The 26,160-nt window shown below is 52.8% G+C and overlaps 2 protein-coding genes across 6 annotated transcripts in view; both read left to right on the top strand.

The window, feature by feature from the left end:
* On the top strand, positions 1–15,788 carry TEX22 (testis expressed 22). Its single transcript, XM_077126667.1, has 4 exons — positions 1–366; positions 888–1,062; positions 15,014–15,127; positions 15,463–15,788. The coding sequence occupies exons 2-4, from the start codon at positions 916–918 to the stop codon at positions 15,616–15,618; spliced, it is 417 nt and encodes a 138-aa protein (XP_076982782.1). The 5' UTR covers positions 1–366; positions 888–915; the 3' UTR covers positions 15,619–15,788.
* A 10,196-nt stretch (positions 15,789–25,984) lies between these two features.
* The window catches only part of MTA1 (metastasis associated 1), a 48,520-nt gene continuing 48,344 nt past the window's right edge, over positions 25,985–26,160 (top strand). For all 5 annotated transcript variants that reach the window (XM_077128357.1, XM_077128356.1, XM_077128355.1 and 2 more), the window contains exon 1: positions 25,985–26,110. In XM_077128357.1, the coding sequence (XP_076984472.1) occupies positions 26,083–26,110 (28 nt within the window). In that variant the 5' untranslated portion in view covers positions 25,985–26,082. The remainder of the gene's footprint in view (positions 26,111–26,160) is intronic.

Raw genomic sequence — 26,160 nt, 5'->3', positions numbered from 1 at the left:
GGGGCTTGGCCCCACCCCCTCGGGACTCCGCACACAGCAATGATTCCCCCCTCGCCTCGCCCATTTGACCCCCACCCCTTGACCTCCCCACTCCTTGCCCCCTTGAGCTCCCACGCCTCTCCCTTTTGAGCCCCATTCCTTAAATCCCCCACCCCTCGCCTCCTTGCTTCCCACCCCGGACCTCAGTGGGGCCCCCTCCCCTCTCTGCTTCCCTCCAGACCCAGAGGGGCCCCCAGCGCTCCCCCGATCGAGCATCTCCTTTTCCAAGCACCCCCGCTGCCCTCCATGCCCTCTGCGTCCTCTCTCAGCTGAGAGCCCCACCCCACCCCACTCCCTCATCGCAGACCCTCTGGGGAGGGGTGGGAGGTAGGTCCACTCTTCACATTAGGAGTTGGGGGTCAGGCCAGGCTTTGGGGTATGGTCTGGGCTTTGGCGAGGTAAACGTTCGAGGCCACAGGAGCCCAGGGCCAAGGAAGGGGCTCAAGGGTGCTAGGGGCAACTGCTTGTGCCCCCCATCTTCTCTACCCTGTTGCGTGGGCTGAGGGGAACTCCAGGCAAGGGCAAGGAGCCGCAGGGAGGGAGTTCTACAGGGCACTGCAGGCTGACCAGGCACCTCAGGGGGCCAGCAGTCATGGGACAGGAGGCTGCCTGCAAAGGAAGCTGCTGTGGTTTGGGGTGCTAAGCTGATGTGGAATGAAATGGCGGCAGGACCTGGGTGCCCGGATCACCCTGCTGGGACAGAGGGCTGATTCCGGGCTCCCCTGGCCAGTGGCTCACAGTTGGTTCCAATGGGAGCCTGACCCTGTGCATTCTGCCCGAGGGGCCCAGGAATTGTAGGGTGTGGTGGCCTTGGGGACCTTGTCCCACCCAGCTTGTCCTTCCTGCAGAGTGCAGCCAGGCAGCTGCTTGGCAGAGATGGACGGCAGGAGCTCCCCCTGCCAGGGCTCCACGGAAACCAAGGTGGAGCTGCGGCTCTCCCCAGAGTTCAGGCACCCCTCTCACCAAGTGGGCCAGCCCGGCGCCCACAGCAGTGGTCAGCAGCAGCCACAGACTCAGGACTGGGTAAGCGAGGGCAGCCCCAGCCACTGCGCCCGTTCCCGTGCTCATCCTGTCCCACGGCTTCTCTCTGAGACCCCCAGGAGCTAGCTTTGGTGAGGGGCGACTGGGCAGATGTGGCAAGGGACAGGGCTGACCTGTACCCAGTAGGTCTGCCCAGGGCTGCTGGGCCCTTGGGGCTGCTCCTGCCTCCACCCTCACCGCCCTCTGGGTGGCCACCCTGTCCTGAGGAAGGGTGCAGGGAGGGGAGGGGGGACAGTGAGTGACCCCCATCCTCCTGAAGGACGAGTGGAGGGCCAAGGGGCAAGGCAGGTGGCAGGAGGACTGTGGGCTCCCTGTCCATGCACACACACACTCTGGTGGCTCAGGGCAGCAACCCATGGTCTCCTACCTTGCCCGTGCATGCCTGTTCCCTGGGTCCGCCTGGCCCCACCGTCCTCTGGGCTCCCAGCCTTGGCCCCTCTGCTTGTCTACAGCGGGTCCCCGCAGCCACCCATGCACCACACAGGCAGGAAAGGGTATCAGCCTCGGGGGCTGGAGTTGGTCGGGATGGGGGGAGCCAGTCCATGGAGGCCTTGGGGAGCGAGGTGTGCCTAGAGGAGGGGATGTGGACTGGGCACACGAATCACCGCACAGGGCCTTAGCGAGGCCTCGGCCGCAGGACCTGAGGGCCAGGGAGGACCCCCACGCGTTCAGCCATACTGCAGTTGCCCTCTCAGTGTGATTTTCCTGCAGCGGCCGCCACCTATAGAAGGTGCCTCTCCTGAGAGCAGAGCTGCCGGCAGAAAGGGGGTGCCAGAAGGATGGGTGGGGAGATTGGCCCGAGGTGCCCCAGGACTCGACCAGCTGTTCCGTCCTGAAAGCGGCACCCAGCGGCCAAGAGAAGCACAGGGGCGGAGGTGGCGCTGGCCACCTGCCACCTGCCGGGACCATCATTGTGGGCCCATCGGCCCGAGGCCACCAAATGGCTCAGGAAGATGACCTCCAGGTGGACGGCTGCAGCTCAGCGGCCTTTGAGATAATGGGCTTTCGGGGGTAAATGAGTGAAAAATTTGGTAACGGAAAAGATAAAATGCAGGAGTACGTTCAAGAAATATGCAAAACCTGATGGGGGAATACTTTGAAATCCTTCCCAAGATTAACATCTTGAGCAGTGGAATGGGAAAGCTGAACGGCTGGTGGGAGTTCTTTCTAGCAATTGACAGGATCACCATAGAAGTACAAAAAGGTCAAAAGTACAAAAAAGGTCGTCTTCTCCTTTTCAGTCACAGTCTGGGGTCCATATGGAAAACGAGGATGCCAGCCGTCCTTACAGTGTGAGCAGCAGAAATGACGGAGAACCTAGGAGTGGGTCCAGTGCCCACAGACTCCTGGTCTGAGAGAAAGAGGGCACCTCTGGGCAGTGGGGAGAGGGTGGACTTTTCCATAAATGCTGCTGCACAACTGGCCAGAAATCTCAAAACAGAAAGCTATGGCCAATCTCTCTTTAAATGCTAGGATAAACTGCAAATAGATCAAAAGTTTAAAAGTAGCATAATAAAAATGTGCTTTCGTCAATTGTGACAAACACACCATACTAATGCAAGGGGTTACTACAATGGTGGCATGTGGGACCCTTGTATTTTATGCATGTTTTTTCTGTAAACCCACAACTTCTTTAATTAAAAAAAGTTTAAATGTAGAAAACTGAAACCATAAGAGAACTTAGAGAAAGCCCTGGGCAGATTCCTTTACAACTGGCGTAGGAATGGCCTTTCCAACTGAGCCTCAATGCCCAGAAGCCATAAAAGGAAAGAGGGATTCTTTCAAACCATATCAAAAACAAAACTAAAAAGCCCTTCTACGGAAGTGGGACACACACCATGAGCAAATGTAAAAGGTAACTGCAGACCAGGTAAAACTGCAGTGCGGCCTTACAGAGGCTCATCTCCCACTGCCAGCCAGCGGCCGGCAGCCCAGTGTTTCCAAGAACCAAAGATGTGCACAACTGTCCTGGCAAAGGGGCCTCAAAAGTCCTTCCTCTGATGCAAAGGTGCCCAGCCTCCCTCACAAGGACAGAAGGGCCAGTCAGAGCAAGCCAAGACTCCGATGTTGCCTGTGGGGGGCACACGCCAGGGTTCAAGCCAGGTCAGCACAAGCTCAGCTGCGGGGGTCCACAGCGCTGGGAACCTAACGCATGGTCAGTGCTGCATCATGGACGGACAGAGCCCTGTGCCCAGAGAGAGATGGAGCCGTTTGGGAGCTGTGCCCAGGTCTTTCATAACTGACATAGATATACTTGTTATCCAGATGGAAAGGCTTTTGTCTGGACCCGGCAGTCTGTGACAGACGGCTTTGGAAGGAGGGCCTGGGATGGCCTCCTAGCTCTCACCAGGAGCTGGTTCCACCCTCAACGCCAGAAGACAGGGACCTGTGTTAACGGGGAGCCCGCCTAATCCACATGGCTGGTGGGGGCAGGGTGGAGGCAGCTGGTCCGGGCAGGTAGGGGCATCCAGCTGTGCCCTTTGGAGCCACTGAGGACGGAGGAGGCAGTGGGAGGTTTACAGGGTATGGCCTCTCCATGGGTCAGACGCAGTGGTGAGTGTGCCCAGAGGTTGTCCGTCCTCCGTGGACCAGTCACCCACCGGTGGGCGTGGCTATAGTGGACCAGCAGGTCCCTGAGCGACCATGTGATATGTCCCAAGGCACGTGGGGTGAAAGCAAGGGGAGGGCAGCCCTGCACCATGACAGCGTTTCTGGCTACATGCTCCCGGTGGGGGCAGCCTGGGGGACGACGACAGGGGCAATGAAGCGAATGTGACACTGCTTTTCCAGTAGTGCGTCCCTGAGTGTGTGATGTTTCCCTTGGCTGTCTCCTTGTGTGCTTTACTCTCTTTAATTTTAAGACGTTGGGCCTGGCTGTGCCTTGGCCCTGCCCAGGATGGCCCTTCCACCCGTGGAAGTGGTGAAGACGCCCAGGTGAGGCCCTGGCAGGTCCTCAGCACGCAGGGCCCTCCCTTTTCTCCGCATTAGGGTTTTCGGGAGTCAGCAGACAGACTTCCCCTGGTCCTCCCCGAAACCATTAACTAAAGGTGTTTGAGAAGCGCGTCCCCTGGTCAGAAACCTTGGGCACAATGACAGGGCTGTGCAGGGAAGCAAGGGGCCCTTGCAGCCAGAGTTGTAGCAGAGGGGGTCCAGAGACCCCAGCCATGGGGCTCGGATGGGGTGCAGGCAGGGCTGTGGGAGGAGGATCAGGGGAAAGCTAGGGTGAGGGGCTAAGGTCTCAGGTCCCTGTCCCCTTCCCCACTAGGAGTCCACTGGAGAGGCCGAGCCAGGGGCGGGTGGGAGACCAGGGCCAGGGCTGCGTGGGGGGCCGCGCCGACTGTGCTGGAGGGGCAGCACTGGCCATCTCGACCTGGCTCCTAAGAGCTGGCCGCTGGGGAGTCCCTTCTCTGGTCACCTGCCGTGGAACCTGTGGACACTGGAATCAGTCCCCAAAGATGACCCCGGCAGGTCTCGCTGAGGAGCCCCCCAGAGCTGCCCCCTCCAGAGCGCCCAGCACGTGCTGGCTCTCCCACCTCCAGGGAACAGAGGCCCTGAAACGCAGAGGGAAGAGGTAAGGCAAGGGCACCAGGGCTCCCAGATACCAGATCCAGCGCCCGCAGGAAAGAAAGAGAAATTCCATTCACAAAACAAGGGTCCTACTCTTTTGCAAAAAGGAACTTTAAGAAAAAAAAAAAAGAGCTCTTAATAAAAAAGTAAATAAAAGAGCAGAATTAAAATGTTCAGTAGAGGGTTGGAATATAAAGTTAAGGGTATCTTCTGGAAAGCCAAGCAGAGAGACAAAGCAATGGGAAGTAGGCAAGAGAAGATAGGAAAAATAGAGGACCACCCCAGAAGCATCAACATCTAGCTAAAGTGTGAGGAGCAAAACAGCAGGCAGGGCATTACCAGAGAGAAGAGGAGGGCCTGGGCAGAGCCCGAGCACAAGTGGAAAGGGCGTTGGCCTTGGCTGGTGCCGCTGTGACAGAGCCCCACATTGGGCATCGCCAGTGAGAAGCTACTGTCTCTTACTGGCTGCACGTCCAAAGTCAGTCTCGCGAGGCTGCGCACTCCAGGGGGCTGCAGCGTCCTGGGTCTGGCTGCCCGTCCTTGGGGCTCCTGGCACGCCCCTTTCCACGCCATGTTCCACTGCTGCTCCTTGCCTCTGCCCAGCTCTCCTCAGGGCTCCGGCGCAGACTTGGCCCACCCTGATTGGTGTGGCCTCCAGGGAGTCCACGCTTCCACCCCAGGGGCAGCCCCAGAGGTCCTGCCTGCAAACGTGCCCACTCCCACAGCAACGCCAAAGCCAGACGGGAATGTGTCTTTTCTGAGGATATGATTCAGTCCCCAACAGCATTTCTCTGTGAAGTTTCGAACATCAAGAATAAGGAAAGGGCCTGAAAAGTGACTATCTGAATTTCTGTTACCAAAATTTAATATTAAAACCTGCAGAGACCGATAACAGCTGAAGAATTGTCCAATATCTCTACCCTTAAAGAGATGGGAGCCCAGATGAATTTACCAGTGGACACTCCCAAACCATGCTAAACTACACTGTCCCTACTGAGATGTGCAAAGTGTTGACATACCTCCTTCCACAGAACTGGCATGGCGCTGAGCAGGGCCCAGAGGAAGAGAAGAAGGAAAAAGAAAGGAAAGGAAAGGATAGCTAGGCTAACCGTGGGCATAGATCGAAGGGTACTGAAATAGTAGTAAAATTAATCAAGCAGCTTATAAAAGACTGAACTTCATGAGCTCAACGGTGTACGCACATACACATACATGCACAGACGCAGGTATGCACACACACATACATGCACAGACGCAGGTATGCACACACACATACGTGCACAGACGCAGGTATGCACACACACATACATGCACAGACGCAGGTATGCACACACACGCATGCCCGGCCCTCCAGGAGACCAGAGAGTCGTCCTGCAGAGCTCTGACCCATGGTCGGCACTCAATAAATATCAAATAAGTGAATGACAAAGAAAGTTGTATCCCAAGATAAAGGACTGAGGACGTTGAGTGATAAAGCTCTCTGTATTAACAAAGGGAGGACAAGCACGTGAATATCTCAACAGGCATTGAAAAATTATTTTGTTAACTCCACTGTGTTTCCTTAAAAACAAAAATAATGCGGATCGTGTCCCAACCAAAGCGCTTGGACCTGGCTCCCCAGGAGAATCAGACCTTAGCCCCCGGACCTCAGAGCCAGCCCGGCTCACCTGCCACGAAAACTGCAATGCCGCGAATCTTGTTGAGAGTCTTGTTGGTGACCCTTCGGTGCTGGCCACCAGGCCCCCAGTCTGAAGCACCTCGGGTCCAGCAGCGATGGCTAATGCTGTGAAGCGGCCTGGCTGTGAGCACACGGCAGTGCCCCGCAACTAGGAGAAAGGCTCGTGGGGGGCGGCAGCCGCAGTGGCGCGGGAGTCCGGCCCCAGGCCAGCGGCTCAGACCGTGTTGTGCTGTGCCGTGGAGGTGGAGCAGAAGCGGGTGGCTTGGGGGTCTTCATCTCCCGGAGGCGAGACCCCAGATGGCTCTTGCATCTTCCGGCAGCTCATGGGCCTCGTATTTCTTCTAATCTAGTCATACAGACGGGAACTGTGACTTTAAATAAAATCAAAACCTAGAGGTTCTTGTTGTGCCTGATACCACAATAAGAATTGTAAAAACCCACAGAAATCCCGATAGGTCTGTGATGAGGCTGGAGACATTGCAGAGCCCGCGGCGTGCCCCAGAGCTGTGCCAGAAGCAGCCATGGGCACACGGTCGTCACGACAACTCAGCGCTGTGCTGCACAAGTCACAGAAGAGACAGGAGGCATAAATATCTGAAAGGAAGCGACGCAGAGGGCACTATTTGGAGCTAATATGTTGTCTGCCTGAAAAAGCCATGCAACCAATTGAATACCCCATACGTCCTGAGAAAGGAGGAAGGTTGATATGGGCTCACCATTCCAAAATTCATAGTTTTTCACTAAACTAAAAATAGCCAACCAGGAAATGTAATGAGAAAAGGGTCCTATTTGTGTTAGGAACAGAAACTAAAAAGTCCTTAGAAATAAACTATTATTGGTCAATAATAACATGAAGAACACTAGAAGATGTAATGAATAATTTAAAACTTTTGTGCATCAAAAAACTGAATAATTGCAAGCGGGTACCGTGTGGTTGGATGTGGAAAAGTGGGAGCGCTCCTTCACTGCCGGTTGGCTGGAACGCGGCACCGCCGCTGGGAAGGATGCTCTGGAGGGTCCTCGGGGGGCTGAGTACAGTGACCCCACGACCCGGCAGTCCCACTACCCGGGATGTACCTGGAAGATCTGAAAGCAGGGACGTGAACAGACATCTGCAGTGCGCAGCAGCATCGTTTGCAATCGCCAAAAGATGGAAACGACCGAAGTGCCCATCGGCTGCCGAATGGATAAACAAAATGTGGTCTCTGTGCACGCTGGAATATCATTCAGCTATAAGAAGGAATGAAGTTCTTGTGACAACATGGAAGAACCTTGAGGACGCTATGTTGAGTGCAATAAGTCAGACACGAAAGGACAGATACTGGATGATTTAACTGGTAAGAACTAATTAGAATGAGCAAATTCATGGAGTTAGAATCTACAATATAGGTTTCCAGGAGCTAGAATGAGGCTAGAGAATGGGGACCTGAAGCTTCATTTTTGCAGAATTTCTAATTAGGTTGATTTAAGTGTTTGGAAATGGATAGAGGTGATGGTTGCACATTATTGTGAGTGTGCTCAACAGCACTGAATTATGTGTGCAAGCATGCTGGAAAGGGGAAGTTTAGGATCATGTATGCCACTAAAGGAAAGTTAGAAGGTAAAACATAAAACACAGTGAACCCTGTGGTGGTTGATGCCTGTGGTTAACAGTACAAATATAAGAACATTTTTTCATGAATTATAAAAATGAATGTCACTATTACAAGGTGTTATTAATGGGGTAGCATATGGAAAAGAATTCCCCTAATGCAAACTATGGACTAGAGTTAACTGTAATATCTTAATATTCTTTCAGTTGCATCAAAGGTACAACACCATTGCAAAGTGTCAACAATAGGGGGGAATACAGGAATGTTGTATTTTTTTACATGACTTTTATGTAAATCTACAACTTCTGTAATATAAAAAAAATAAGAAAATATTATGCTAAGCGAAAGAAACTAGACACAAAGTACAGCATATTGTATGATTCCATTTATGTAAAATGTAATTATAAGTGAATCTTAGAGACAGAATTAGATTAGTGTTATGTAGAGCTAGGAAAGGACAGAGGAATTGAGAGGTGACCGCTCAAGGGTATGGAGCTTTTCTTTTTGGAGTAATGAAAATTTTCTAAAATTGAATGTGGTGATGAATGCACGACTCTGTGAATTTACTAAAAGCCGTTAATTGTACACTTTCAATGGACTGTATGGTATGTGAATACATCGCAATAAAAATGCTTTTTCAAAAAAGGATCAAAGACCTAAATAAAAGAACAAAATAGTAAAACTCCTAGAAGAATACACAGGAAAGCATCTTCAGGACCTCGTGTTAGACAGTGGTTTCTGAGACTTTACACCAAAAGTTTGAGCAACAAAAGAAATAAATAAATAGGTAGAACTTCATCAAGATAAAAAATTTTTGTGCATCAAAAAACTTCATCATGAAAGTAAAAAGACAACCTACAGAATGGAAGAAAATGTTTGTTAACCACCTATCTGATAATGGTTTAAAATCCAGAATATAGGGCAGGCCACAGTGGCTCAGCAGGGAGAGTTCTTGCCTGCCATGCCAGAGACCCAGGTTCAATTCCCCATGCCTGCCCATGCAAAAAAATCCAGAATATATAAGAAAATCCTACAACTAACAACAAAAAGGCAAACCAATTAAAAAGCAGCAAGAGACTCAGATACATATTTTTCCAAAGAACATATACAGGTGGCCAAAAAGCACATTTAATGAGGCTTAACCTCATTAGCCATTAAGAAAATGCAAATCAAAACCACAGACAGAAACATTTCACACCCACCAGAACGGCTGCTGTTAAAAAAACAGGAAAATGGCAAATGGTAGAGCTGATGCAGAGAAATGGGAATGCTCGTCACTGCTGGTGGGAGCGTAACATGGTGCAGCCCCCGTCCGAGGCACCCTCAGAGAGCGAAGTGTGGAATTACCATACGTCCCAGCAATCCCACTGCTGGGCCTACCAAGATGAATTGAAGGCAGGGACTCAAACAGAGATTTGCCCACAATGTTCATTGCAGCATTATTCACAATTGCTGAAAGGTGGAAACAACCCAAGTGTCCATCAAACAATGAGTGGATAAACGAAATGTGGTATAGACATAGGATGGAATACTATTCACCCCTGAAAAGGAATGCGGGCCTGATGCATGCGATAACAGGGATGAACCTGGAGGACACCGTGTTGGGTGAAACAAGCCAGACACAAAAGGACGAAGACTGTATGATCTCACTGATTTGAAACAGTGAGAGTAAGCAAACTCAGACTCACAATTTCAAGTGCGGGCTTCTAGGGAACAGGGTGGGGAAGAGAGTGGGAATTAAAGCTCAAACTGGACTGGGCCCCCACCTGAAACGATGGCAGTGCTTTGGTGAAGGACGGAGTTGATGGTGGCACAACATTGCAAAGGCAACCAACAGCCTGAATTATAAACGTGAATGTGCTTAAGGGGGAAACGCGAGGTTGTTTATATGTCATAGAATAAGAACGAGGGGCCCAAAAGAAGGACGTGCCCGGTGACCTGGTAGGAATTGCAGCAGAGCGCCCCTCCCGCGCAGCCCTGGTGGACGCAGCATTCACGTCCTCTGGGTGCCCACTGTGAGTGGAGTAGAAGCCGAAGGTCTTCAGAGTTCCTGGTGTTGTCTGAGCAGAGGCTGAAGATATTAATCAGCTTGAGGCTGGGGTAAGTTGTAGTGCACGCCGTGATCTCACCAAAATGACAGAAAGAGACGTGCCGGGGACATGGGACAGAGGCGATACCCCTCAACTGCAGGAAAAAGCCAGAGAGGAGAGAGTGAAACACCAGCCAGTAGAGAGGGCAGATAGCACCCAGCAGGGGAGCAGATACAATTACAAATACGTCTGTTGTTACAATAAGCGAAAGTGGACTAAATGCTTCCTGTGGTCAAGAGTGGGTAAAAACTACCAGGTGCAGCTGACTGCACATGAATGTGGGTGGAGCAAGACGTGGGCACATCCCACCCCCCTGGTGGGATCATCCTCGCTTCAGTTCGGGTTGGATTTTGCTGTCACTTCACGAAATTCACTGTGGATTTTGGATTAGCAAGAGTGGGTGCTTGGTGCATGCAGGGGCAGGGGAGTCTTCAGTGAAAGAAGCAAGTGACAGAAATCTGTGCAGTGTGGTTTCATTTATTGCAAAAGGAAACTATTATGAAGTAATAAAATACAATTTGAAAAAATATGCATTAAAAAAATATTTACTTGGAAAAGAAACCATGCAAGAATTTTGAAGAGCACAAGGCCTTGCTTGCTTGCTCTGAGCACCAGCAATTAAAATTGTGTAGGCAGAAAAAATCCACAATCTATAAAATAGTGCAGAAGTGGACTCTTGCATAAATATGGGGATTTGATTTATGCTAAGCATGGCATCTCAAAGAAGTGAGGGGACACAGACAGACCATTCCATCAACGACACTGCTGTTTAAACTAAAATAGATCCCTACTGCCCACAAACCACAAGAAAATAACAAATTTTAACGCCAAACCATGCAAGTATGGGGAGACTATATAAGACAAATACTTAGAGTCTTCGAGTAGGGAATGCTTTTCCTAGGCCAAACTCAAAGTACAGGGAAAAGACTGACAAATTTTGACTGCAAAGTTTCTAAAGTTTGGTCTAGGAAAGGCAGAAAATGCTAAGTGAAAAAGTCTGGAAGAAAATACAAATAATACTTCTACCACTCTACTGTTTTAGTCACCAAAATCTATGAAGAGATGCTTAAAAGCAAAGAGAAAAATATTTTTAAAATTCAGCAGAGCAACTGAAAAATCTGCGGATGCCAGAGACCCAGGTTCGATTCCTGGAGCCTGCCCATGCCAAAAAAAAGTCTGCGGACATGCAATTTCTAAAAGAAGAAATTAAACGGGCACTAAGCATGAAAGGCATGGCAAAAATGATCATGGTATCATGGTGGATATACATGGAGTTGTTATAGTTGGGGAAAACAATTCTGTTTTGGTGGTTTTTCAAAGAACCCATTTGTAATCACTGTCCACTCTTCTTTATTATTCCTTAATCTTTCCTAATTCCATCTTGAAACCTTCAGTGAGCTTATTCGGTGGTTTTTTTCTGGCTTCTTCAGGTACTTGCTGTGTCTCCTGCTTCGGCACAGGTTCTGGCATTTCAGTCTTGACTTCCTCTCTCCCCCGGGTGCTGACTCGAAGGTGACTTGGGGACTGCCCAAAACTCACCCTTTCACCTCTTTTTGTTCTTTCCACTTTAAAATAATTTCCTAAATTGCTCGCCCTTAATTTCCCAATTTTAGACTTTATGCATTGGTTTCCTACCCAGAAACTAAGGATTGAGCCCACTTCCATCCTGCACTCCCACCTCACCACACACCCCTACATCGTCCCTCGTCCCCTCCCCCGTCCTCCCACTTCACCACCCCCAACCCTTCCCATCCTCCCGCTATGGTGATGTCACACTCTTCCATTGAACCTGTGCCCAAAGAGCTCGCTTTCCAGTGCTCCATGCACCTCGTCCGCAGCTGAGACACAGGCACGGTAGGGTTTTTGCTTTCTTGCACAACTTTTGCTCTTTCCCAGAAGGTAATTATTGCTCTTTTGGGTTAAATTTTTGCTTAATTTTCTATGCACCAAATCTTAATTCTTTAACAAACTTTCCCCAAAAACCTGGGTCTGTCCTCACCACACACCGAGCACAGGTGGCCTGTGGGCTTGTCTCCCCGGCAGGCCCTCCTGCAGTCCCCTCCCTCGCTCTTCTCTGCAGGGCACCCTCCTCACCTGTTTTCTCTGCCTCTTAGTGTTTCATCCTCTTTCCCATGAGATCCCATTTGCTGTGCTCGCATGTCTGGGTAGCTGGTATTTGTCGTGTGATCCTGTGTCACAGACACTGGAAGCTTTCGTCTTTGCGCGCCCTGCCTTCCGAGACCTGCTCTTCTCCTGGTGGCCACACAAGGGTCCACCGCGGTCCAGCTCCCTGAGGGTCTGTGCGCTGCTACTCTGTCACCAATTCCAGTCACGCAGACGGGCCAGCACCCAGCACTGCAGCCCTGGGTAAAGGGGAGTCAAGAATTAGGAGGGACAACCCACCCTCTGCCTACTGCAGTTTTAAAAAAGCTTTTAAAATTGTATAATATACGTACAAAGCAAAGAAAGAAAAAGGCAATAGTTTTCAAAGCACTCTTCAACAAGTAGTTACAGGACAGATCCAAGAGTTTGTCATGGACTACCGTACAATCTTCTCAGATTTTTCCTTCTAGCTGCTCCAGAATATAGAAGGCTAGAGGAATTAAATATTTTTTTTTATCATCACAATCAACTTTTTAAAAAAAAAAACAAAAACATATATACAAGAAAGCAATAAATTTCAAAGCATAGCCCAACAATTAGTAGTAGAACAGATTTGAGAGTTTGGTATGGGTTACAATTCCACAATTTTAAGTTTTTACTTCTAGCTGCTGTAAGATACTGGAGACTAAAAGAAATCGCAATATAATGATTCACCAGTCATACTTGTTTGTTAAGCCTGACCTTCTCTGTATAACGCCACCATGACCTCTAATCTTTCCATCCCACTCTTTAGGGGTATTTGGGCTATGGCCATTCTAACTTTTTCATGTTGGAAGGGGCTGTCACTGATATGGGGTAGGGAGATGGAACTATCTGATGTTCTGCAGAGGCTGGGCCCTCTAGGTTTCAGGGCTTATCTGGCCCAGGGACCCATCTGGAGGCTGTAGGTTTCTGGAAAGTTACCCTAGTGCACGGAACCTTTGTAGAATATTATATATTGCCCTAGGTGTTCTTTAGGATTGGCTGGAATGGCTGTGGTTGTGGTTTGGCAAATTATCATAGGTAGCACTGTCTAACTGAAACTTGTGTAAGAGTGACCTCCAGAGTAGCCTCTTGACTATTTGAACTCTCTCAGCCACTGATACCTTATTAGTTGCACTTCTTCTCCCCCTTTTGGTCAGGATGGAATTGTTGATCCCATGGTGCCAGGGCCAGACTCATCCCTGGGAGTCATCTCCCACATCGCCAGGGAGATTTTCACCCCTGGATGTCATGTCCCACATAGTGGGGAGAGAAATGATTTCATTTGCAGAGTTGGATTTAGAGATAGTGAGGCCACGTCTGAGCAACAAAGAGGTTGCTCCAGAAGTAACGCTTAGGTATGCCTATAGGTAGGCTAAGCTTCTCCGCCACATACATAAGCTTCACAAGAGCAAGCCTCACGATCAAGGGCTTGGCCTCTTGGTTTGGGAGTCCCTAATGTTTGACACAGTATCAGGGGTTTCCCTGGTGGTAAAGTTTAATAGTTCCATATTTTTTCTCCCATCCCTCAAGGGACTTTTCTAATACTTTTTGGTTATCTGCTTAATATAGTCTCGGATATATCCAGGCATTACATTAAGCTATACAGGATTAAAGGCCTTCATTCTTTTTCTGGGCTTCCTGTGTTTCAGTTGTTCAAATGAGCTATCCAGACAGGTTGAGTTAGATTATGTGCTACATAAAATTTAGGTACCAGACAAAATAAACCTTTCCTCCTTTGGTTTCAAAGAGTACGTGCGGTTTTAAAATACAGTGTCTCCCTTACCCCTGTGTTCTGAATTACCTTAATCCTGACCTGATCAGCTTTGTTCTTATCTAAATCCAGAAATAACAATTGTCACTCTGGACTAAATGTGTCTGCCGTAAAAACTTACAATCTAGGCCCCTGTTTTCTTATAAGCATTTTCTCAAGGAGACCATACAATGATCGTTCTTTCCTTTCTGGCTTGTTTTGCCTCACCAAATGTCCCACATGTCCATTCACATTGCTGCATGCCTCACGACTTCGTTCCTTTTGGTAGCAGCACAATATTTGATAATATGTATACACCATCGTTCGCCAATCTACATCTCAGTCAGCGCCTACTGAATTTTTATTCTGGTAATGCATTTCAGTTTTTAAGAGCTCATTCTTCTTCTCTAAATGGCCCCTTTTTCCTGTTGTTGTCATCTCGTTCATCGACATGTGTCTACGATACCAGCAGTGACTCGCGGCTTCCCCTGCTTCCAGTAATGCCCCTTCCCCTTGAGCGTCCCCTGCGGTGTACTGGGCTCCGTGGTGGTGGCAGAGCCTCTTCTCGGGCGCTGGCAGCTCCGTTGGCCGCCTGGGTCTAAGTGGCCACGGTCTGGCTGACAAAGCCAAGTGCACAGGAGGGGCTGCCCTCTGGCGGCTCATGGGCCCCCCATGCTCGGCGTCTGGGCCCTTCCTTTGGCCATTCCCAAGCTGCGCCTCCCGGCTGCCAGGTTGGGTGGACACCAGGCTGGTAGTTCGCCTTCATCCCCCATTCCCTCCGGCATTCCTCCCCCTCCCCCCGCTGCACACGGCACCACCTGTCCGCTGATACTGCAGGGGCTTGGGGCGGAGTGGGGTGATCTGGTGGCAGGGAATAGTGTAGCTGACCTGCTCCTCACCAAAGCCCCCTCCTCGGCCTGGGCACAGCTGTTGAGATGAGGGGGCTGGTGCTTGGAAAGCTCATGGGGAAGGGAGGTCCCCGGCCCTGCTGCCCTGCGGGTGGGGGGGCTGGGGAGGGGGCCCCAGGTGCAAAGCCATCCCCTGGGGTAGGAGAGGCAGGGTGCCCTGAGAGAGAGAAGGTACTGGGCAGAGGGCAGAGGGTGGGCGCCGACTGGCTCCTTGTCCACAGGTGTGTGAACCCCCGGGGCGCGGGCGCCCGAGCCGCCACTGGAGCTTGAGCATTGATGACCGGCGGCGGCTGGCTGTGCTGGGGGGCCTGAGCATGGGCTCCCCCAACCCCAGGGTGCGTGGCAGAGCGTGGGGTGGGGCAAGGGTGTAGAGCCAGGCATGGGGCATAGGTGCAGGGTGGCGGGGCGGGGGTGGGGTAGGGGGTACAAGGTGGGACGCAGGTGCAGGGTGGCGGGGTGGGGGTGGGGTAGGGGGTACAAGGTGGGATGCAGGTGCAGGGTGGCGGGGCAGGGGTGGGGTAGGGGGTACAAGATGGGATGCAGGTGCAAGGTGGCGGGGCGGGGGTGAGGGGGGGATTGTGCAGGGGGGTGGGGGTGGCGGGGGGGGGCCCGGCCCCAGCGGCCTCCCACCCCCACTGACTGCGGGCCCTGACCCCGCGGTCGCCTGCAGGACATCACGCAGGTCGTGTCGCAGCTGGTGTCCGAGGGCGTGGACAAGGATGTGCTCATCCCTCACCCGCCGCGGCCGGCACAGTCCAGGAACATCTTCCACGCGCTCCTGGCCCAGCGTGTGCCCTTGGGGCAGGACTCGTCTTTAGAGCGATGACTGCAGGATGGATGTCACCCTCCTAAGAGCCGACTTAGTGCAGCTTTCTGTCCTGTAGCGTGTGTCCTTCCTGGGGGAGGCGCCTCCTGTCATCCAGCAGCCCCCCAGGGAGGAGGGAAGGCCTGGGGGAAAGCTGAGGACAGGCCGCTGGACTGGGGGCTGCGGGGGGAGTGGACTGCCCCCCAGGTTTGCCCCAGCTGGCTCAGCAGCTTTTGCTGCCCAGACCTGAGGGTGGGAAGGGCTGCGAGGCGCCTGGGCTGGGGTGGGGTGGGTGGACACTCCCGGTGCCCCCAGGGAATTGGGTCCTGCCCGTGAGGGGCCCTGCAGTGGGCTTCTGTGCTGGGGCAGGAACTGCCTGAGTCCCGGAGGCGCAGCTGATGGGGGCGGAGGTGGGGTGCACTCAGGGGGTCCCAGGTGTCCTGGGGGAGGTGGTGCTCCCGCCGAGCTCCTTGGGGAGGGCCACCAGAGGGCCTGGCATGGCTGGGGGATGCCGAGGACAGTTCTGAGTCAGTACCCCATTTTCCAAAGAGTGCTGGAGAGACAGCTGAGGAGAGGCTGAGGGGGGCGTGGTTGCTGAGTGGAGGGGGCTTGGGGGGGATGCCATCCACTGAGCCCCAGGAGAGCAGGAGGCTCCCACACGCCCATGCCCACACCTGCAAGCTGGCAAAGGCTCAAGCCCTCCCCAGCATGGCTGTGCCATCACACTCCCTTGCTGTGTGTGGGGACCCCAAGTCCTGTTGCCCTGGTCACACACATCCCGCCTGCTGCTCTAACTTGCATTCCACATCCCTTGCTCAGCCCCTTGCCTCCCCGCCCCTCCTTTCTGTAAGGCTCAGCTCAAGTCCTCCTCCTCCAGGAAGCCTTCCAAGATCATACAGCCAGGAACCCCTCCCCCTATGGTGTGTTCACGTCCTGTGAATTTCTCAGAATCCCTGGGGTAGGGACAGGGGGCAGCTCACTGGGCCCTGCCTCCAGGCTCTGTTCAGGAGCGAGCAGCAGGGCCAGGCAGCTTAAGGAGCCAGAGAGAGGTTGGAGGGGAGGCTGGGCAGGGCCTAGGGGGCCTCATGAACCGCCTCCTCTCCTCAGGGCTCAAGGTTTGTCCTCCCCTAAGTGCACACAGCCCTGAGGGTACGGGACAGGTGCTGCGTGGTGGGACCATAGGGCCCAGCCCTTCCCCTGGCCTCACCGGGGGGCCCTAGGGCTGCTGCCTGAGGGAAGTGGGTGTGGGACGCTGGGTTGCCGGCCCTCTCCCTCCGCGGTCTGCACCCCAGAGCCCGTTCCCAAAGCAGGCAACCACCCTGTGCTCTCCCACCATGTGAGTGGAGCCCCCAGCCCCCTGTAGGGCTGTGGTAGGCCAAGGCCAGGGTGGGTCTGCAGACAACCCAGGTCATCAGGCCCCGTGGCTGCCGCACGAATTACCACCAACTCGGTGGCTGCAAAGCATGCACGTTTGTCCCCTGTAAATGCCGCAGAAGTCCGCTGGGCCTCGCTGTGCCAACATCAAGGGCCGGCCAGGCTGTGGCTCCTAGTGGCCCTGGGGACCATGGCTCCGGCTGCTCGGGCCGCCCCCTCTCCCAGGCTCTCCATCCCTTCTGCCGCCCCTCTTCGTGCCTCTCTCCCTTTTAAGCAGAATCCAGGAGAACCTCCCGATTTTGAGGCCCACTGACCCGTGACCTCACTTCCCTTTGCGTGGGGCCTCCACAGGTGCCACCCTGTGTCCCCTGCACATAGCTCAGCCCCCTCAGTGGTCAGTTTTCTGGCCCCAACTGCCCAGGGCACCACGGTTGGGGATCCCTGTGAGGAGGGGTGCGTAGGAGTGGGGGCGCCGGGACGAGGGGTGCCCCAGTGGGCACAGGCAGACGGGCGGGAGCTGGGTGTGCCCTGGGACTGGCACCGAGGCTGGGGAAGCAGGCGCAGGTGCCGGCCCAGCCCCGGTCCCTCCCAGCCCCCCTCCGCCCCGGCTCGGTGCCGTTACTGCCCTCCTAGCCAGCGACCCCACAGGCTCCGCAGAGCCACCCACTCGCTGTGGGGTGGCGCAACAGAGAACCATGTTTTGGAAGATCACCCCAAATTTCACCCCTCGATGACCACTGTCACCATCAGGGGAAGGCGCTTCCTGGCGTTTCTACAGGTGTGTGTCGAGAGGAAAGGATAAACGGTAGAACAGATATAAGCAAGCGTATGGTCTTGTTTCCAAGTACCATTTGAAATTTAAAAACATTCCATTTTAAGAGGCAAAAATATTACTGAAAGGACATGAATGCTTCTACACCTTCAATTTAAAAGATTATCTGGAGATTGTTTGTAAATTATGAAAATCAAAAGCTGATGGTGTTGGTTTCTCACAGCACTGGCTCTGGGCAGCACATGTGGAAGCTGGCAAATCCCCGGCCCTGGCTCGAGGCTCCACCGCCCTGTCCTCTCCCCCCACCCTGTCCCTCTGTCCTCTCCTCTTGCTGACCTCCTGTCCTCTTCTCCACCCTATCCCTCTGTCCTCTCCCCCAGCCCTGCCCTCTGTGCCTGCCCTGTGTGGCCTCGGGCAGCCCCAGCACTTTGTCCACATGCGCACTTCGTTTTATTTCTTAACTGGTTGGATGTAACACCAAGCTGTCTTTTAAAGAATGCCATTTCTCGGGTTCTAGTGCTTTTAAGACAGTTTTCCTGAGGGCGTTATACCAGCCTGAGAGCTTGGACGGTCGTTGTCCCTCAGGCTGTGGCCTCCAGCTTTGAAGGCTGCTGGGGAGGCCAAAGCAACCTTCTGTGCCCACAGGTGGCAGGCTGCTGTGCGCGGAGGTGCGTGGTCTCCCCCCACCCCCACGACGTGGTCAGGGCTCAAGCCCAGTCTCATAGATGTAAGCTTATCTGCAAAGAGGGTCTCTGGAGGTGTTATTAAAGATGAGGCCAAACTGGCTTAGGTGGGCCTTAAACCAACAGGACTGTGTCCTCATGAGATGGGGGGTGCGGAACAGAGAGGCAGAGACAGAGAGAAACAGAGAGGGCAGACAGGGAGACAGGGCAGAGACAGCAGGGGACAGAGACAGGGGACAGAGAGAGATGGGGACAGAAAGATGGGCAGAGATAGAGACAGATGGGGGAACAGAGAGAGATGGGGCAGAGACAGAGAGATGGGGGACAAAGAGACAGAGGGGGACAGAGACAGAGAGGGGGGACACAGAGTGACAGAGCACAAGGCCGAGGGGGACAGAAAGAGAGGACAGAGAGTCAGTGGGAGGACAGACAGAGAGAGATGGGGGCAGAGACAGAGGAGGGGACAGAGACAGAAGTGGAGGAAGAGACAGACAGACAGAGAGGGCCACGTGATGGAGGCAGACCAAGTGGTGTCCCACAAGCCAAGGACTGCAAAGACTGCCTGGCCACCTGCCCACCAGGGGAGAGGCAGCACCTGACACCCTGGATTCTGACTTCCGGCCTCCAGAGGCGAGACAATAAATCCCTATGCTTGGGCCACCTCGCCTGGGCGTGAGGTCGCAGCCGCCTGGGAAGTCAAAGCCAGAGGCCATCACAGCAACCCTTGAAGCCCAGGGGCTTAACTGGGTCTCAGAGGATCAGGCACCACCGGATTTGGGGGGCCCTTTATGGTGCAGGAGTCATGCTCATTCCAGGAAGACCCACCCCCTACTCCACAACGCCGCTGCTGGGCCCGTGGCCTCGTCCTGTCCTGTCTCTGCCCAGCACCCTTGCAGGGGCAGCCTCCGTGGCTCTGCTGGCCTCCGCTCTCAACACTCCTTCTGCCCCTCACCACGCAGCAGCCTTTTCCACAGGGGTCAGCTCAGGGAGTTCTGAGAAGATGGCAGAACAGGATGGGTCGAGTTCAACCCTGCTCCAAGGAACAGCAAGAGAAGGGACGTGAGGCCAACTGAGACAGTGATTCCAGGGGGTAAGTGACCTAGGAGAGTCTTTGCACCACGTAGGGAGGCCCTGACTGCAAAAGCTGAAGCACTGAGACGCAGAGAACCGGAGACCATCAGGCTGGTGCAAACAGCTTAACATGGAAGCCAGGAGCCCTCAGAAGTTCACGGACGGGGAGACAGGGACTAGGAAGTAAGCCAAGACATGTTCCTTGAATATGCTACCCTCACCAGTGCAGCCCTGCAACCCATGACCCGACCCACACCCCACACACCTGAACCCTGTCAGGTGCCCCACCTCCCCACGCTCCAAGTACTCCGGCCCAGCCCCACCAACCCCTCGCATGGTATCTGCCCCCCACCCCCACCCAAAGCGTGCGCACACCTGCCCCAGCCCGACCCACCTCTCCTGCGCAAGCGCATCTCGCTCCGCCTCTCCCGAGCCCTACCTCCCAGTCCCTGTCCCCTGCAGGCAGTCGCCAGCACATAAAGGCTGTAAGCGCTTACCCCCACACCCAGGCTCCACCAGCCCCTAGTCCTGCAGCAATCCACCTGCCCCCCCTGTCCCCCAGCTCTGTGCACTGGTACATCAGTTTATGGCACTCCCCGATCTGCGCATGCGCACAGTCCCCAATCACGACCCCAGCTCTGGGAAAGCACTCCACTGCACAGCTGGGCCACATCCACTCCCAGCCCATGTAGGCGTGATGCTGACCCACAGCCCTAGCTCTGTGCACGCGCACAAACAGCCCCCCCTGCCCTAGACCAGCGCACACCAGGGCCCCCCCACCCCCACCCAACCCATTCACCTACACAGCCACATCCTCTCCCGATGCTGGGGGCCCATGCTCACCAACACCAGCGTAGCATCCCCAACCTGCACTATAACCTGTGCTACATGCATCACCACACTGCTATGCCCCACCCAGTGCCCTGCATCCTGCGCCACATCCGTCCCACAAACACAAGGCCTTAGACTACCGAAGGAAATCAACTCCCAAAGCGAGCCAATCAAGATGTTTACATGACACAAAGACAGCAGACGATCACTAAGCATACCACAATGCAGACAGATACAGCCCTGCCTAATGACCAAATTAAAACACCAGAGGAGACACAGACGTTGGAACAACTAATCAAAGATGTTCAGAGAACTCTACTAAATAAAATAAATGGGATGGCTAATGACATAAAGGAGATGAAGGAGCCACTAGAAGAGCATAAAGAGGAATTCGGAAGAACAGAAAAATAGCAGATATCAGACAGATTAAAGATGCTGTAGACCAAGTAAAAAACACACTAGAGACACACAATAGCAGATTTGAAGAGGCAGAAGCAAGAATAAGTGAACTAGAGGACAGGACAACTGGTTTCAAACACTCGAAACAGCAAATAGCAAAAAAAGATGAAAAAAATTGAATTGGTTCTCCGGGGCATAAGTAAAAGAATCATTGTGACCCAGAAGGAGAAGAGAAGAGTAAAGGGCTAGGAAGAGTAGTTGAGGATATAATGGGGGAAAATTTCCCAACCCTTATAAGGAACATAAATATACAAGCCAAAGAAGCTCAATGAACTCCAAATAGAATAAATCCCCAGGACACATACAAATCAGTCTGTCAAATGTTGAAGAGAAGCAGAAAATCCTGGAAGTGGCAAGAGAAAAACAATCTTTTATACATAAGGGAAATCAAGTAAGACTGAGTTCAGCTACTCAACAGGCACCATGGAGGCGAGAAGGCAGTGGTATGATATATTCAAGATCCTGAAAGAGAAAGACTTCCAGCCAAGAATTCTGTACCCAGCCAAACTGCCCTTCAAAACTGAGGGAGAGATTAACATTTTCACAGACAAGCAAGTCCTGAAAGAATTTGTCAGGTAGAGACTGGCCCTATAAGAAATACTAAAGGAAGTTCTGCCCATTGAAAAAAAAGACAGGAGAGGGAGGTCTGGAGGAGGGCACAGAATTGAAGAGTACCACTAAGGGTAATTTAAAGATAAAAAGAGAAAGAGGGAAAAAAATATATAGATCTGACAAAATCCAAAAAGATAAGACAGTGGATTCAAGAAATGCCTTTTTAGTAATAACTTTGAATGTTAATGGACTAAATTTACCAATTAAAAGATACAAATTGGCAGAATGGATTAAGAAATATAATCAGCTATATGCTGTTTACAAGAGACTCATCTTAGACACAAGGATACAAATAGACTGAAAGTGAAAGGATGGAAAAAGATGTTCCACGCAAGTTGTACCAAAAGAAAGCAGGAGTAGCAATATAATATCGGACAAAATAGACTTTAAATGTAAAGACATCATAAGAGACAAAGAAGGACCCTAAATATTAATAAAAGGGACAATTCACCAAGAAGAAATAACAATCATAAATGTTTATGCTCCCAATCAAGGAGCTCCAAAGTATATAAGACAGACATTGGCAAAACTGAAGGGAGTGACAGATGTTTCAACAATAATAGTAGAAGACTTCAATATACCACTCTCCTGTTTAGAGAGAACAACCAGACAGAAGATCAACAAGGAAATATAGAAGTTAAACAACTTGATAAATGAATTAGACCTAACACACATATATAGGTCATTACACACCAAAACACCAGGATATACATTCTTCTCTAGTGCTCCTGGAACATTCTCCAGGAATCATACGCTGGGGCACAAACCAGGTCTTTATAAATGTAAAAACACTGAAATTATTCAAAGCTTTTTCTCTAATCACAATGGAATGAAGTTGGATATCAATAACCACCAAAGAATAAGAACATCCAGAAATTTATGGAGATTAAATAACACACTTAAACAACCAGTTGGTCAGAAGAAATTGCTAGAGAAAACAGTATCTATCTGGAGACGAAAGAAAACGAGAATATAAGCATTTATTGCCCTAAATGCCCATATTAAAAAACAAGAAAGTGCAAAAATCGAGGACTTAACTGCTCACCTGGAGGTACCTGAGAAAGAACAGCAAACTAACTCCAAAGCAAATAGAAGAAGAGAAATAACAAAGATTAAGGCAGAGATAAAGAATCAATAAAACCACAAGTTGGTTCTTTGAGAAAATCAGTAAAATTGATGCCCCACTAGCAAGAATGACAAAGAAAAAAAGAGAGAGGATGCATATAAACAAAATCAGAAATGAGAAGGGGTGAATTACCAGAGACCCTGAAAAAATAAAAGAAATCATAAGAGGACACTATGAACAACTATACGCCAACAAACTAGATAACTTAGATGAAATGGACACATTCCTGGAAACACACAAACAAGCTACACTGACTCAGGGAGAAATAGAAGATCTCAACAAACCAATCACAAGTAGAGATTCAATCATCAAAAATCTTCCTACAAAGAAAAGCCCAGGGCCAGATGGCTTCACAGGGGAATTTTACCAAACATTCCTAAAATAACAAACACCAATCCTGCTCAAACTTTTCCAAAAACTTGAGGAAAAAGGAGCACTACGTAACTCATTTTATGAAGCGAATACCATTTTAATACCAAAACCGGGTAAAGATGCTATCAGAAGGGAAAACTACAGGCCATTCTTCTTAATGAACATAGGTGCAAAAATTCTCAACAAAGTACTAGCAAATCGAATCCATTAGGGGTCAGCTCAGGTCACTCAGAGCCCACCCGAGGCAAAACTGCTGTCCCTCGGCCCCATTGCCTAGTTCCCTGGCCCCCTGGCCTCAGCATGAACACTGCCCTTCTCTCCTTCCCTCGTCCTCTTGCCCCAGTTCTTCCTTCAAAGCACATAGCATCACAGGCATGCCAATACATGTTATCCATTATCCCGTCCCCTCCCCGCACCAGGGTGCAGGCCCCCAGCCCTCCCTTACTCTGCCCAGCATCTCCAGGGGTATGTGGACTGAAGTAGGTGCTTAGCAGGTAATAGTTGAATGAAGAAATCACGGCTTTCCTCTTCCTGTAAAACCCTTCCTCGGTTAATACTTTGCCATCCTACCCCTTGCCCCATAATGCACTCGAGCACTGCTGTTATTTTGGCCCCCAGTTTGGTTGTTTGGCTCTTGCATCTCGTGCTCCTTCTGCTGTTTTGCCATCGGGTCTTTGAGTCCCCGCTACTGAATTTGTGTTCTTATGAACTCTGAGAACCTGGAGTGCTCCCCTGGAGTTTTCTTCTGTTTCTGCAGTTGTATTTTCTTCTCTAGTGGGTTCTTCATGGCCGCTCACTTCCTTCCTTCAGTTTCTTCCTTTCTTTCTGTTGCTGTTTGGATTATGGGACTGGAGGCTGCTGTTTCTTTACGTCTTATTCCTGTTCCAGCATAAGCAGCCCAGTCCTGAATGTCTACTTCCTCTGCTGTGAAGTGGATGACTTCTCCTTCTTTACTTCTTATCTGAGATCTCTTTTACTTGCCTCTGAGCTAGTTTAAGCACAGGGTATTGTATCTGTGTTAGATGGAATCTGTATCCTGACAGAAGACACTTTCTTAATCGTAAAACTTGCCTGTCTAGGTGTGAATACATTTGTAAGTTGGACCCTTTGAAGATATTTTTAGTTAAGATGTGGCCAGATTGCATCATGGTTACTCTTAATCTACACGTGTAGTGACTTTCTAAAGAGAGGAAATTCCGAAGCAGGCAGAGGCCAGAAGGCAGCAGAAATGAGAGGACGTTGCCGTGGGATGGAGGCAGAGGCAAGACCCAAGGAGCCCAGAGGCTGTGGCGCGCTAGCCCCAGAATACCAGGCTCTGGGGAGGCCCAGCCTGCAAACCCGGATTTGGACCTTCAAACCCACAGACGATGAGTCTTTGCTCAGGCCACCACTGGGTGCTGTTTGTCAGAGCAGCTGTGGCTAACTGAGACCATATCCAACCCCCCTCTGCGTTTGTGTGGAGCGGGAAAGGCTGTGTGGAGAAGAGTTGCTGGGCTTGCTGTGCTCTGAGGACTTGCTGGCTGCCCCTCCTCTGGGAGGGCTGTGCCCTTTACTTCTCGGGGTAAACCTGGAGTCTCGCTTGCTGCGAGCTGTCTGCTCTCTAGTTCTTTTCTCCACAAAATGCTCTGTGCTACTGTTTCTGGGAGAGGTCCCCACGTTGACAGCCGGGCTGTGTCGGCTCTCTGCTTTCTGCCAGTCCTGACAAGGGTTGGGGTCGTGGCCTGTGGGGAGGGGGTCAGGGGTCCTGCAGTCTTCCCCTGGGTAGGAGGCTGGGTCTATCTGTGCGCCCCCCCCTTTTCCAGCATAGGGCCGACCTTTGACATGCGAGGCAAGTTCCAGCTCCCTGCTGCTGCCCTTTAAGCCAAGCTTCTGGGAGAATGGGAGCCTCAAGCCCCACTTCCTCTCCTCCTCACCCTGTTTCATCCACCGTGGCCCCCACTGAGCCCCAAACAGCCAAGGCTGCGGTGAAGCCCCTGCTCAGTGCAGGCATTTCCCCTCAGCACATGTGCAGGGCCCACTCTCCCTTGGGGACCCTTCCAGTCTCCCCAGAGCCCTCATCCCACCCTGTCACTCAAACCAGCCACTGGGGAGCCATTCCGGACACCTTCTCCCCACAACACATCCTTCTCCCCTCCCCCATTCTCTGTCCTGGCTCTCACCGTAACTCAGCCCTGCTCTCATCTGTCCCTCTCAGCCATCCATGCCCCCTACAGACAGACAGACAGACAGACACACACACACACACACACACACACACACACACATCCCCTTGCTGAAGGAATCTGGGCCACTGGACTCAACTCTGGTTAAACCAAAGAAGCACGGGCAGAGTTACAGACTCTGACCAGGGCTGGGAAGGCAAAGGAGGGCGCTGGCTCCAGACCTTAGACAGAGGGGCCTGTGGTTCCCAGCCTTCCCTGCTCCCTCAGCCCCGCACGCCACCCCCCATCCCCCCCGCAGCACCCCCATCCCTGCATCAGGGAGGCCCGCGGACCCCAGGGAGGCAGGTGCCCTGAAACACGGAGCCCTCGGTGCTTGCTGAGTGGCGGTGCGCCCACTCTCTCTCCCTTTCCCCCTAAGAGGCAAGGCCCCAGAGGAGGGGCGACAGATGAGGAGCACCCCCTGCCTCAGAGAGGTGCGGGCCTTAAGTAGGGCTGGGGGCTGTCCGGAGAGAAAGCAGGGAAGCCGGGGGTGGGGGGAGCCGGCCTGGGAGGCAGGAGCGGCGCCGTCGCCGGGACCCGGGGGCGGGCGGCGGGGGAGGGGCGCGCGCGGGGTCCCGCCGGGGCACGCGGGCGGGCGCGGGGAGGTGGGGGCCCGGCCGGGGGCCGCTCGGGCGTGCGGGGAGGAGGGCCGCGGCGCGAGGCGGGGGCGCGGGGCTGGGCCGCGCGGGGCGGCGGCGGGCGCGGGGTCGGGTAACGGCCCGCGCGGTGGGCGGCGGCGCCCGAGGCCCCTCCCCGCCCGCCGCTCCTCCTCTTCCTCTCCCGCCCGCGCCGCGGCCCTCCCGTCCCTGCGCGGCCTCGGCGGCCTCGGCGGCGGCGGCGGCGGCGGCGGCGGAGCAGCGCGGCCCCTTTAAACCGCCCGCCGGCGGCCCCCGCCCGCCCCCGCACCGCGCCTCCATTTTCCAGGCCCGCGCCGCGCCCGAGCGCGCCCTCCCGGCCGGCCCCGCCGCCGCCGCCGGCCCGGACATGGCCGCCAACATGTACAGGGTCGGAGGTAAGGCCCGCCGCCCGCCGGCCTTTATCCGCCAGCGCCGCGGGCAGGCC

The sequence above is a fragment of the Tamandua tetradactyla genome, chromosome 14 (genome assembly GCF_023851605.1).
Source record: "Tamandua tetradactyla isolate mTamTet1 chromosome 14, mTamTet1.pri, whole genome shotgun sequence".
Taxonomy (NCBI): domain Eukaryota; kingdom Metazoa; phylum Chordata; class Mammalia; order Pilosa; family Myrmecophagidae; genus Tamandua; species Tamandua tetradactyla.
The sequence above is the reverse complement of the archived record's forward strand: the minus strand, read 5'-3'. Positions and strand labels throughout refer to the sequence as shown.

What these genes read in the sequence shown, in the direction of transcription:
- TEX22 (XM_077126667.1), top strand. Translation starts at nt 916, where the DNA reads ATGGACGGCAGGAGCTCCCCCTGCCAGGGCTCCACGGAAACCAAGGTG. An exon ending in AGCCACAGACTCAGGACTGG is followed by an intron (nt 1,063 to 15,013) that starts GTAAGCGAGGGC and finishes CCTTGTCCACAG; the next exon opens with GTGTGTGAACCCCCGGGGCG. An exon ending in TGGGCTCCCCCAACCCCAGG is followed by an intron (nt 15,128 to 15,462) that starts GTGCGTGGCAGA and finishes GGTCGCCTGCAG; the next exon opens with GACATCACGCAGGTCGTGTC.